We start from the raw sequence: 14,721 nt of genomic DNA, 5'->3' as shown, positions 1-14,721 counted from the left end.
ATTTTGTTTTTGACAATAACAGACTATGCAACGAAAGATACAATTGTTATTGATAATAAAACTGGGTATTCCGGATAATAAAAAGTTTAATTGAATATCCTTCTGCAAAGAAATACACAGTGATATCAATCGCGATAAAATTGATGTAATATATATAGTTAATATCAAAATTAATTCAGCATTTACAAAGACCAATTCGGGTCACCTGTGTGTGTTTTTGGAACAGTATAAAATTAACCATTTTTCACCCAAAATAGCTTATTATCGAAGTAATAATTGTATCCTTAGTTGCATAATTAATTAATTATTGTTATTCCTAAAGAAAGGAAAGCGACGTTGTTGAAAACAAAGCCAGGCTAGGTCACCAAGTCACCAATACATTAGTCAATCGGCAGAGCTTCATGTGTTTAGTTCCAAAAACAGCGACGAGTATTAGTAGGAGTACCGTACCGAGTGGTCGTGCGGTGCGGCGCTGCGGAGTAACTCCGCGCGTAAAATTTACGAGTACGTTCGTAACACAGATATAGACACAAGTGACTTAGTTTATACGAAAACTGAACGTGTTACTATTAACCTAGTCTTGATGTTACAACAATTCTTTATTAAATCCAACCCTCTCCCATACTAATACTCTTCCGATAATACCATCTTTATTGCTGTTCGACAAAATTCTCTAAACTTTTTCGATATTTATTTTTTGTAGGAATACCGAATAGAAATTTAGCTGATGTCAATCTTATTCCATTGCCTATAATTAGGAGCAAAAATTGTTGATGCAGTTGGGGCATCTATTTAAACTATATCTGTGGTTCGTAACGTAGGCCACACGGGGCAATTACTCGCGCTCCAATAACCTACCTAGTTGAAGGCACTCGTTCGAGTTTGTCAAGTTGTCGCCGGGGCCAAGAGAGTTCACTGCCAGTTCCAGCCAGTTCACTGTTTGACGGTGCAGGTCATTGCCGTGCAAACGTGCGCTTTGTCTATCCGGTTTGCATACTGCACGATGACCGTACGTATAATTTTGAATTAATATATGTACATCTAAAAGAAAGTTCGGGGATGGCGTGCAAGTCGCCTGCTGAGAGAGAAAGGATTGTTCATAATGGGGTTTAACAGCCTTGTTACGAACAACACACCCTACCAGGAGGAGAAGGGTTTGTTAGTAATTGCGCTTAACAACCCCCTTGCTAGCAATATACCTACAGTACATACAGTTCGACCTTTACACGATTCCTTCTGGAAACCATCATGATTGATTTATTGTTAAATTCGTCACGATAGATTAACTGACCTGCTTCAACCTCACTCAGGAATGATTCCTGACTGGTGTCCCGGCAGTGCATACCGTTAGTGCAGGCGGAGTTACCATTGCATAATCATCCATTAAAAAAATAAACCCTATCAGGTCGAGTCCACGTGGTCCTCCTTGCAAACTATCCTGGTCAATTCATCACGATAGGGCTAACTTACTTCATCGTTACCTATAATAATTCATTGGTATCCTATCAACGTACACCGATAGTGCAAATATCATTCCATTTTCGTGTCACTGCCACTGTTTTGATGCTTGATGAAGGAATGGCATGAGAGACATCATGAATATTCATAATAGATTACGTTATAACTATGGTCCTATGCGCATCTATATATATAGGACGGTAACCCTATCTGCGCTGTCAGTATACGGAGCACCCTTGAAGGATAATAGGTGAGGATGAAAAGGCAAGTCGGTTAGCACATCGCGATGAATTCTCTAGGAATTAAGCACAATAATTTCCAGTTTGAACTGCGAGGTCAACCTGTCAGGGTATATTTATGGGAATGGAGCTACTAATTCCCATTACTTACAATCCCTTCGTCCCTTCAATAGCATGTTTTCCAATCCACATTGCATAAAAATTCTGTTAAACACTCATAGAGTAAAATCATAAAAATATAGATAAATGAATAATAATAATATTAATAGAATATTTATATGGCAGATGGTGAGTCTGAAGCCGACTTAGATTTATTAACAGTATCTATATATAATATGTCCAGCAGTGGATGGTTAATGGCTGATGATGATGATGATATATAATCACCGGAGAATAAGTTCACTAACTATACAAGGTAGTGAAAACAAAACAAAAACAGATCAAGGGCATGTCGATCTTGCATTAATTAATATTAAAATATGATGTATTAATTGATTTCCTTAACTAATTCAGTTATGATTTGTTGTGATAATTACCTCGTTAGTGTAACAGCCTAAAACACACTACCTCACTTTACAATGGTGGCAGATTCAATCCCTGTACGTGTATATACGGTTCGAGGATTGTATAAGTATTATATGTAAAAGAGTCATCATCATCATCTTCCTACCCTTATCCCAATTAATATATGGAGTCGGCGTAATATGGTTTTATACATATTACAAAAAGATTTGGCTTTTAGTTTTAAGACCGGCCGCCTGCCTGACGTCATCCCTCTTTGGCAAAAAATAAAATAAAAGAGTATTTACTTAAAAAAAAAATTCAGATTTACTTAAAAGTATTTACTCTTTTAAGCTAAATAACAAGATAAAACATGGTTGCTTACAAATTTATACATTTTCGAATGACATAATTACCGAAATTCTAACGTTTTGAGCTTTCAATATTTTGAAAATATTAGAAATAAGCGTCTTAGTCTCAAATCAATTTATTTATTATTAAAGAGGTTGTTTAATTTTAACATATTTCACATATTTCCCTTTATCTACCCCATAAAGAACCTGGTAATAAGATGAAGATATAGACAAAGATTACAATTTTTTAATAAAATTATATTAAATATTTTAAGAGAAACTAGCGAAACAAATATATTAAATAATAATAATGATCATATTTCAATGATTATTAAATTAATTAAAAAAAATATTGATTGAAAAAATTCGAAACAGGGGAAATTTAAACCTATGACTTCCCTGCTTGCGCGCTTCGAGATTTTATAATTATTGGAATATGATTTTTATATTCCCACAATTAAAGTAAATTGCCAAGTATCTAATTATAAATAAAAACGTTAATTCAATGACCATTTAACTTATTTAAAATAATTCATTTTCTACGCATTTTTTATTATTATGTGTTGCAAATTAGAATATATATATTTTATATATGCATAAAATATTTTATCTATTGAATATTTTTACGCGTTATGTCCGCTATATATCGGTACTTTAATTATATACATGAAAGTTAAATAAATAATAAGTATTTAGTATACTAATTATATATAATAATCCTATAAATTAATAACTAGAACGAAAATTAAAAACGTAAGTAGGTAAACGATTTTCGCTTTTTCTTTAATTATTAATACACCTAGATAACTACAATTCAAACCTCGTTATCAGTTCACCGTAGAAAGGAATAAAAGAAAATAAAACTGGTGGCGTAACGACATAAGCAAATAATAAGTGCAATTTGCTCCACAATTGAGTGGCTTCAAGCGTGAAGTTACAGCGATGAATTAATATATCTTATGCATATTACATCGAAAATAGAAAGATACTGTTTATTGATTCCTCCATAAGATTACACGATTTATATAAATACGTTTACTATTATTTATTATAAATACAAGCAATTACAAGAAAATATTACACTGAGAAATCAATGGGCGGTCTTATCGCTAAGAGCAATCTCTTCCTTTGGATAGAGAACAGTAATTACAAACAGTTTGACAGGAGGCACGAAACTGTTCGTTTTTTAAATACATATAGAGATATATAAATATATTTTAATTTAGAACATGTAAACGTATGTTTACAATAAAACTTTACTTCACTACGAGAAAGTTTCTTCATAAAGAAAAAAGTCGAAAAATTTATATGGCAACGCGAGATTAAATACTATCGATTGCAGAAATAATTCGGTTCAGAATTGACAACACAAAACAGAAAATAGCCATGTGCATATAGAATTTAATGATTTATTTCAATATCCTATCCCTGAACACAGGTAGAGTGGACACAACTATTAACGAATATTATATTTTTGATCAATTTTAAAAAGAAGGAGGTTCTTAAGAACCGATTATATTTGTTATGTTTGTTACCTCTTAAATCCGTCAGTTATTCGTCGGTTTGGAAAATTAATTTGTCTAAAAGGATATATTTACTGATTTATCCCATATAAATTTTATCAATTGTTTAGTTCGTAAATCGATATAACTAGTTTTACCACAATTGAAGTTGGTTTTTTGTGCAACTCAATCGTATTTTTTTATACCACAAAAGTAGCAAGCTAGCATACAGCCCGTCTGATGGTAAACGACCACAGTAGTCTATAGATATCTGCAACACTAGGTGTGTCACGTGCGCGTTGCCAACCCTGAAGAGACCTTAATATTTCCACAGCCTGAGCGTTCGTAAGAGAAAATTTCTCTGAAACCGCACTGTACGTGACCACTTAGGCTCAAGCGTGTGAGGATGAATTTCTTGTCGATGGTGAGCGGTACGATTATAAAAGATGACTGTAGGCATCATTTTAAACAATTCCTCAGAACACAACCCGTTATACAAGCAGTAGAACACACAAAGATTTTAGAGTTAAGGGCTCAATACCGCCTGTGAGCTTGGGATCGTAAACAATTCTCATGGCCTCTCTTTGAACCGAGTCAAATTATACTGAATCATCTTAAGTTCATATACGGGAAATTTTAATTTTAATACTGGATATCTTGTGTCTATATCTTTTATAAAGTCCATGAGGTAAATTATCTTAAAAAATTCGTAGTCCTGTAAATAGATACTTGAATGTTGGCCTATATGCGAAATTTAAATAAACTTATCATCTTTCCAGATATAGACAATTATCAATAATTATAATATATCACGCACGTTCTCAAATATATAGAATTTACTTGAATTAATAAAACAACATCTAGATGCAGTATATTTCTTCTACCGCTTTACCAAAAATTACCCAACCTATTTAAACCTGTATTAGTATTTTTTTAACTTAGATCACACGACACATAGACATATGAGTGTATGATTAAAATATACTTTATTTTGGAGTATTATATTCTAAGGGTATAACACTTTATAAGTTAAATACTATAATTATTACTCGCAACAACGGAATGGGTATGGCATTATTTAAAAAAATCATGCACAGACATTTAGATTCAGACTTCAAGTTTGGATCGGACCAATTTTTGAGACGGTTTTGGGCACACAACGTTTCATCTAGATGTAAATATATCATTTTTATCTAGAGGTAATAATCATACTCAGATGAGTATAATTATTGCGGCGAATTAAATGTTCTCGACATTAATGTTACGTCCTAGGCAAGCACCTCACCGGCGCCCCTCTAGCGGGCCTTATATTATAAATTTTAAATGGTACTAGCAGTAGGAAACATTGACGACTGAAGTTATGAATCGTTTACTTGAAAATTGATACGATTCACGTTCAATGACAATTTTTTAATAAAGAAAATAAATTTAAAATTTCTGCGTATACATTTTTGTCTTGTGAAATTGTCAATAACATCGTTAGCTTAAAGATAGCAATAAGTTTGATTCAATGTTAAGTATTACTAATCTCTTGTCTGTCATGGTTGAACAAAGATAATTTCTCACTCTTTTTAGACATAAAAAAATTCCGCTCACCACTGCAATTGCTGACTGCCGTCAATACGTACATTTTTTTTCTTAAGGCTACATGATGTTTTGATAAATTGTATATGTTTTATATTATCTAAGTAAGCGCATAGGTATTTATTAATAGAGTTAATATTATGTTCTTTAAAAATTTTGCGCGCGTGCCCCTTTGTAACCTAGGCACATGCCTAGTTTGCCCGTTAACATATATTATAAAGTTTGCTTAAAGGATAATTCGCCTCTGTCCTCACGTCTAAGTATGTAGTTACTGTTTAGAAATAATTCTTTAAATTCGCGCATAGCTGTGTTTAAATGCTCCGTACCTGGGATGAAAAAAAGCTAACACATTACTTATTATGTCAGTCATATGTTACGTTTACATATATCAGTCATAATTCTTCAGTTCATTAGCATTTTTCTTTAAAAAACATGTGAAAAATAGCCTAGATGGTGTTAGTATTAAACTACTAGTAGTATTATTCTGTAACCTCGTAAAAGAAGCCGCAAGTACAGCTTATTTTATTATAAAATAATCTTCTTAAGAAGTAATGAATAAGTTAATGTTAATACCACGAAGTTGTAAGAAATAAATATGTCAACTGGTACCGTATAAAATAAAAAGAAGCATTTTAACCTAATCGACCTTGTCCGTCAGAGTACTATAAGTAGGCAAGTAGATAACTTGGAAAGTGCCTTTTACTTGGGAAAATTTGGTTTTATATTTCATTGATTTACGACTCATCTAAAAAAAAATTGCCTACGCAAACCTTTTTTGTGTCAATTCGTTCAAAATATAGTGCGTTTTTTTTGTTTTTATATGTTAAAAATAGAACCTCATTTATTTTATTTTGACGAAGGGCTTGTTTTGAACATTACACACTGTTTATCACTTGTCATCATTATCATTTACCTTTTTGAGCCTAAGGGACTCGACCTTTATGAAAAATACCTCTACGTATTTCACATATATACAACAGTAATATAAGATCACTTGTTATTCCATGTATTAAATATATGTATTCCGGTTATACCGACTTAATAATTATTTATTTAAATTATATAATATATATTAATGAAGTAACTATGACCCAATTCATCCTTGCAATTAACAAAACAATCATCAAAATAACTTAAGAATCGGAAAGTCAAAACAATCAAAATAAAGTTCGTAGGTAAGAATCGGAGAGTAGGTTTACATTGTTGGAAGTCAATTAATAAAAATATTATGAGCATAAATTTTAAATAAAGAATAGTTTTCAGATTATAGTATTTTTATGCAATATGGAATAGCAGACGAGCTAACAGCTCACTTGATGAAAAGTGACAGCATCATGGATGTTATAAAATACAATGTAACCTCTATGAACCCATTCATGTCGTTCCTAAGGACTAAAATGTTATGCTTGTGGATAGAAGTAGTTTAATTTTTAATCGACTTCAAAATGAAGGTGGTTCTCGATTCGTTTATATTTTTTATGTTTGTAACCTCTTAACTAAAATTATTTTTTTATCTGAAAAAATATACTTACAGATTGGTCCTATAATTATTTTATCGAAATCGGTTCAATAGTTTAATTTGTAAAACAAAATACCTAACTGATTTTGCTACAATTGTAGACTGCTTTTTGTTGTTAGTATATTCAAATTTAGACTTCTTCGATTTTTTTTTATATTTAGACCTAAGTTTGCTAGTATTTATTGGCGATTAACATAAAATACGTATTTACTTTGGCAGACCGCAAACATACTATGGAGGTTACAAAACAAAATGTTTTTTGTGACACTCTACATGTGTTGCATAACCGAGTCTTGGATGCAAGTCGACGGCTCTGTATCAGTAAATCCGGTTGTCATTCAAATCAAAGGAGAAGACCAAGGAATGACAGATAATACTGTTAAGGTAAATTATTAAAGACTATTTATATTTGAGATACTATTTCACTGGCCCCGGAACGGGGTACGATTAGAAACGGTTTTAAATCTTGCATTTCAAAATTTTGCAATCACACTCAATTGCTAAACGTATAATATATATATATATATATATATATATATATATATATATATATATATATGTCACCAGAAATTAGAGTCAATGTGTTATTTAAATGATAGCATCCGTGGTACAGTTGTAGATCGCAAGTTCGATTCTCGAATTTAGAAAGCGATGTTTTCCAAATTGGCTCCCGGGCGGATCCGGGAGTTCTGGGTTGTGCTTCTAGATGTTCATTACCTGGTTCCTGATAAACAGGGTATATTAAGCTTAAAGACCCAACAATTGGTGTGATTGTTTGGCATTTATTACTATTTAATGAAGTACTAAGAGCGATACTTATCACTTTCCATCAGGTGGACCATCAGCTTGTTTGCCATTCTAAGTTACAAAAAAAGAAAACGTACTAATTTGTTTATTACTTGATTGTCTCCCGCAAAAATAATTAATTTGATCAACAGAGGTATCATGGTGGTCACAACATCAGTATTGTAAACGACAAGTTCATGTTGGACGGGCAGGCCCTGCACATCGTATCTGGATCTTTGCATTACTTCAGGTTACCGGCTGAATACTGGCGCGACCGTCTACGCAAACTTAAGGCGGCCGGGCTCAACTCTGTGTCGACGTAAGACTCATTAAACACTATAGCCTGTTTCAATAGAATTTCATAAAATGTAACAAACGTTATGCCAAAGGTATTCTCCTCTGATAATCTGTATGGTTCTAGAGTAACAGGGGTATGGAACTCCAGCCTTTCAAGCTACTGCAGTTTCTAACCATTATCCCCTCCGCAACTGCAAACTGTCCTTTCCCTTTGTTCTTAATAAAGCCTTTTCTTTTTTACTAACTTCGTTTACTCACTCTAAAGTTTCCCTTATTTTCCCACAATCATTTTATCCATACCGTATATAATTTCTTGCACGTTTATTTGTAATAAAAAAAATAGAATTAAAAGCAATATGTATATAAAAATATATGGCTATAAAAGCTGCCAGTACGTCAGCAATACTGTAAATGGTATACCACCAACATATATCTATGTATTCCCGAGAAGGGTGGAGTTGAGTCTAGAAGTTTTAAAAGCAATATGCATTAATCTGACATAAAAAATTCATTTTCTAAAAAACTTGTAATACTCGTATATATTTTTTAATAACTTTCTTTATTTCCTTTTTTTTTTTGTTTTTTAATTGAACTTTTTGCTTTAGTCGTAAGTATTTTTCTGCTTTATTTTCTTTTATCTGCTGTTCTAATTTATTATCATTAAAATTATTGTTGTATATTATATATTTTTTTTTATTTATTTATGGATATACGTAATATTAAGTAACAATATTTATACATATTTTAGTAGTAAATGCACCGCCTTCTTAATTTTCTGCTTGCCTCATGGTTGACTGATAGCAAACGGTGTTAAGTCCGCCATATGTACATTTACTTATATAATTGTGCATTAAAGTTTAAATAAATAAATAAATATTGATTATTGATTTTATGGATACAACAGTGATCGAAAACGACCTGGAAAACAATTTAATCATTCACTACAGCATTAGGATTTCTATAAGCTAGTTGCAATTACTTTTTGCGTATTATGAGCTTTTTGGGCACACTAACAAACAGCTTTTCCGGTGTTTTATAGTAGTAATTGTACAGACTAGTACAACACACCATTTGTATATTTTTATTCTTGGGAAATATTAAACATTAAAAAAAAAAGAAAAAAATAAAGATTCGTGTATGACATAGATGATTATCTACTTTCCCGTGACGTCACTGACGCCATATTGCTCAGAATATGCGTTTTAGCGGCCTATTTAAAATCATTTTGCTATGTTTTTGAAGAAATACTTATGTAAATTAAAAATAACTACTTTTTGAGTGATCTATAAACACTACTAAATAATCTGAGATGGTTTCCAAAAATCAGTCAAATAGCCAATTAGGATAAGAGCAGGATGATGATAATGATGATGTAAAAAATCAATCTGCTGATGTCCAATAGAAATAGTAGAAATTTTAAATTGATTAATGTTTCGATTTGTAATTATTTTTATTTAAAGTGTGTTTCTGTTATGCTAGTTGTATTAAAACTATGTACCAAGGCTTTGCACACGTAAATTAGGAGGGGAAAAGATGACATATTCTTATATCTTAAAAATCAAAACCAAACCAATATTTTTTCTATACGATTCTATTAAAAGATACATTGAAAATGTTGGCCTCGATGTTTTTTGTTCTGTTTTATGTGTGACCTTATAACTCTAAACAATGTGAACGATAAATTTGAATAATCTATCCTGTGGATATACCACTAATGAATATTGCGATTTTATTCAAATTTTGGAAGTGATCTGTGGATATAATAGTTTATAATAATATAAAATAGGTAAATTGATTCTAATGATTATTTTTTTAACTGAAAGTGTTTACTCTTCTCATGCTAATAGCATGTTACTCGTAATTACATATGTTACGGTTGAAATCAGTTTTTTCAACTTATTTGCCCTAACTTAGAATAAGTTGCATAAAAAAATATTTAAAAGAAAATGTATTTATCTAATCAAATATTTTCTGCGTTGTAATGTTGTCTACGTTTAAACTAATCTTTTCTTCTTTATTTACCAGATATGTAGAATGGAGTTACCATGAACCCGAAGAAAGACAGTACTTATTTGATGGCGACCGAGACATAGCTAGATTTGTACAAATGGCAGCAGAAGAAGGCTTGCATGTCTTATTACGTCCAGGTCCTTATATTTGTGCCGAAAGAGATTTAGTAAGAAATTAATTACTTACCTAAATTATTTTTAGAATACGATATGTATACATACGATAGTTATACAGTAATTTGTATATATAGTAGTTACACATAATAGGAACATGCTATTACAAAAAAAAAAAATATTAATATTATACCTATATTAAAGGCAAATATTATACCTGTCAATAATATGTTATTAAAATGGATAAAAATAACAGTATATATAGGAAACCTATTTGTATCATAATTATTTTCATTTCACAACCCTAATATGAATGAGTTATGTTGGAGTAAAACTCAACTTATGTTAAATTATTTTAAGCCGTAAAAAATATAGTCACCAACTTATATTATCTTAGATTACATATGTTCTTTTTTTTTTATACCACTGAGGTGGCAAACAGGCATACGACCCACCTGATGGTAAGCGGTTACCGTAGCCTATGAACGCCTGCAAAACTAGAGGTATTACGCGTGCGTTGCCGACCCTGAAAAAACCTCTTTACCCCCCTTTTGAAGAACCCCATGCTGTAATCTCTTGGGAAAACCTCGGCAGGGAGCTCATTCCACAATCTGAGTGTTCGTGGGAGAAAACATCTCTGAAACCGCGCAGTACGCGACCATTGAGGCTGTAGGACATGAGGATGAACTCCCTGTCGATGGCGAGCCGTACGATGGAAGAAAGTGGCTGTGGGCATCATATTAAACAATTCCTCTGAGTAAAATCCATTGTGCAGGCGGTAGAACACGCAGAGTGAGGCAAAATCTCTTCTAAGATTTAAGGGTTCGATACCGCCTGTGAGCCTGGGATCATCGACAATTCTCGTAGCTCGTCGCTGCACTTAGTCGAAGGGTTCAAACTGGTATCTAGGTGCTCCTGCTCATAAGTGACAGCAATACTCCATATGGGGCCGGATTTGCGATTTGTAAAGCATTAATCGCTGATCCGGTGTAAAGTAATGCTTCGCTCTATTAAGCACACCGAGTTTTGTGGATGCCAGCTTCACCTTATTTAGATAATTATAAGTATTACCAGATAAAGAAATTACTTTAACGTCACTGGGATGGGTACTTAACTCTGTCTTACTCGAGTATCTGCCGGGAATATGACAGTGAATATGGACATCACAGTGTAAACTATAATGTAGAATGTGCTGATTATGTCTAAAAAGAATGAGGACCGCCTGTTCATGTTCATTCATGTTCGGAAGCTGGCTAGTTGCGAAAAAATTAATTATAAGTAGATTTATAAAGAAAATAACGCTAGCAAGTAAAGAAAAAACATCGTCATAAGCAGATATCATTTCTATCTAAAAACATATTTCAGACACATTACTGTCTTCCTGCCTTTATCCAAATAATTTGAGATCGTAATATAGATTTCGGAGTAGGAAATAATGAAATTATAGCGCAGATGATTCGATATAAACTCATAAATATATAATGTTATATATGATATGAATTTATTGTTTCAGGGAGGTATTCCATATTGGATACTCGGCAAATATCCTAATATTAAATTAAGGACTACAGACAAAGGTAAATTATTGAGAATTTCAGAATATTCCATCTTATTATCGGTAACCGCAATATTAGGTATATTTTTCATTACTAATATTCACATTTTAAAATACATAATTGCAATATACTTTATTATACAAAATGATTACGTATATAATGCACGGGCCTTTAAATATTAAAGAAACATGTTATTTTTGACATAATACATTTAAAGCAATACATATAATGTCAAGAGAGATTTGAAATGATTCTCTAAAGTTTCTTATAGTTTTGAAAAGAGTAACATCTGAATTTCTTGCGGGTTCTTCTCAGCCGATAACTAGATTCCGAACCTAGCAGTAGAATAAAAAATATGATTTAAAAGCTCATAACAAAGTGTATTTCAACAAACATAATTTGCATTCTATTCTATTCTAAAGCTGGAACTAAATGTAATGCCGTTAGATTTTCCAAAAGATTTCAGTCGCGACCTTATTAGTACGAGATCAGATAAACTCTATTAATTGAAAAAAAAACGTAATATAATCAGGTCAGAATTTATAGATATAATATGTTAAATACAATAAGCAAAAAAATATTGTACACTTAAGAGCAATTTCCTATACATATTTGTTTTAAGATTTGTTTTGATTAATAATAATTGATGAATGTCTAAACATAATCAGCAAACCTATTAATGATTATCATCAATTATCCAAATGTAAAAACTAGTAAAATATATTTTTATGTCATTTACAGATTTTATACAAGAAACAAGAATATGGATGAACAAACTGTTCTCACGGCTAACACCTTTATTGTTTGGTAACGGTGGACCCATCATTTTGGTTCAGGTAACTTTTTTTCTTACATAGAATAAAATTTTGTGATCTTTATTATCTACTATTTACCTGCAAATTTTTTAGTCGATGCATTTCTGTTAAGTGACGCTTTTATTTTAGCCTTTTCTATTTTTGGCATGGGCCAATGGTCGTTACATATGTTAGACTACTATGCTAATTCATATAACGAAGTATAATTTGTTTATTTTGTAACCAAATCCAAGGTACTTCATAAATTGTGGTCAAAAATACTTCATACATCTTAAGTATGACTAGAATAATATTTTCTAAATGTACGTAATTTTGATAAACATTAAAATTGCATCCTTAAATTAATAAATTAAATACTGTTAATTTATCTGAAGTGCCGCCCTTACTAATGTTATAAATATAAAAGTGTGTTTGTTTGTTCGTCTTTTACCTCATAGCATTTAAAGGATTTATTTAAATCACTATGAAATTTGATATACACGTAATATATGAAATGGAGAAGAGCATATTCTTTATTGCACTTGTAAGTTACATATAAAATAATCTATTTATAAATGTTGTGAGCAAGGGTGAACTTATCTCTAACAGAGATCTCTTCCAGTCAACCCAGTACAGTAAGAAAGCATTTCGTTAGCGGGCAGCTGAAGTGCTACAACTATTAATACATAAACAAATATACAGGCAAGCAGCCTATATTCTTCTCCATTTCAAATATAATAATTATCTCGGTCAATGAACATATCCCGGTCACGCGGACGAAGTCACAAGGAAAAGCTACTACTACTGAACAACTACTGAATTATTTCTGAAAGGAAGTAAAATAGTTAATGCCATCTCAGGTATATAATATATGATAACATTTTTAGTGTGGTAAAGCAGTAGCCTTTGAGTAGATAGTGTACAATTCTGTAAGTGTCTGAGTATCTTATACTATATACAAAATTCGATTGCTTGGGTACCTCTGTCCCATTCGTGTTTCAACCGTGAAGCAGTTGTGTTTGCATGGCTGTGTTTCGGTTTGAAGGGTGGGGTATGGCGTGAATTTACCCAGTCCTCAGAAATTGCAGCGTATGGCAACTGTGAAGCAGTTGTTTTGGCATGACTATGTGTCGGTTTGAAGGGTGGGATATGGCAATGAATTTACAGGGTACAGAAAAATAACACCTGAGTCTTCAGGAATGGCAACGCATGGGGGGGTATCATGGGCGAAACAGTATACTCTGTTATGTCCATGGTACTGCTCATGTCTATAGGCGACGGTTACCACTTTTCATCAGGTGGACCGTTAGCTTGTTTGTCATTCTATGTTAAAAATTATATGGCATTTTTCTTAATAAAAATATGTTAATTCTATCAGGTAGAAAACGAGTACGGTAGCTACGGCAAGAACAAGGCTTACATGGAAAATATCCGTGACATAATCTTGGATCACGTGGGTACCAATGCACTGCTATATACCACAGATGGAGCCCCACCGTCGTATTTCCGCGCGGGTGCAGTCGCCGGAGCCCTCACTACTATAGATTTCGGCGCCAATACTGGCACGTATTTATTTACAATTTCCTTATACTTTTAGTCATAGTACTCATGCAAACACCACTCGTATTTTCACGAGGTAGAAAATCCATCCTCAAACCTTAGAACCAGAATCACACATTGTGCGGTTTCAGAGAAGCTTCTCCCCACGAACGCTCAGGTTGTGGAATGATCTCCCTGCCATGGCTTTTCCTAGAGACTACAGCTTGAGGTTCTTCAAAAAGCGCGTATTCAGGTTAATTAGGGGCGGCAACGAGCGCATGATATTCCTGGTGTTACAGGCGTCCATAGGCTACGCTAAACCCGTTTACCATCAGACGGATCGTATGCTTGTTTGCCACTGTAGTTGTATAAAAAAATGTAATATTATCTTGTACATAATAATTTAAAAAAGTAACTGTTGAATATCTTATAAGTTCTTCTCAGGAGATAACAACATTCTAAACCTAGCA

At 32.5% G+C, this 14,721-nt stretch overlaps 1 protein-coding gene across 1 annotated transcript in view; it reads left to right on the top strand.

Annotated features, from left to right (window-relative positions):
* The first annotated feature begins 377 nt into the window (after positions 1-377).
* The window catches only part of LOC113517594 (CAD protein), a 36,638-nt gene continuing 22,294 nt past the window's right edge, over positions 378-14,721 (top strand). The window contains exons 1-8 of the mRNA XM_052894617.1: positions 378-504; positions 704-1,009; positions 7,376-7,540; positions 8,095-8,261; positions 10,265-10,415; positions 11,876-11,939; positions 12,660-12,754; positions 14,091-14,274. Of these exons, the coding sequence (XP_052750577.1) occupies positions 1,004-1,009; positions 7,376-7,540; positions 8,095-8,261; positions 10,265-10,415; positions 11,876-11,939; positions 12,660-12,754; positions 14,091-14,274 (832 nt within the window). The 5' untranslated portion in view covers positions 378-504; positions 704-1,003. The remainder of the gene's footprint in view (positions 505-703; positions 1,010-7,375; positions 7,541-8,094; positions 8,262-10,264; positions 10,416-11,875; positions 11,940-12,659; positions 12,755-14,090; positions 14,275-14,721) is intronic.

The sequence above is a fragment of the Galleria mellonella genome, unplaced genomic scaffold (genome assembly GCF_026898425.1).
Source record: "Galleria mellonella isolate WM207_F2 unplaced genomic scaffold, CSIRO_AGI_GalMel_v1 utg223, whole genome shotgun sequence".
Lineage (NCBI taxonomy): Eukaryota > Metazoa > Arthropoda > Insecta > Lepidoptera > Pyralidae > Galleria > Galleria mellonella.
Note: the sequence above shows the minus strand (reverse complement) of the source record. Positions and strands in the feature narration are given on the sequence as shown.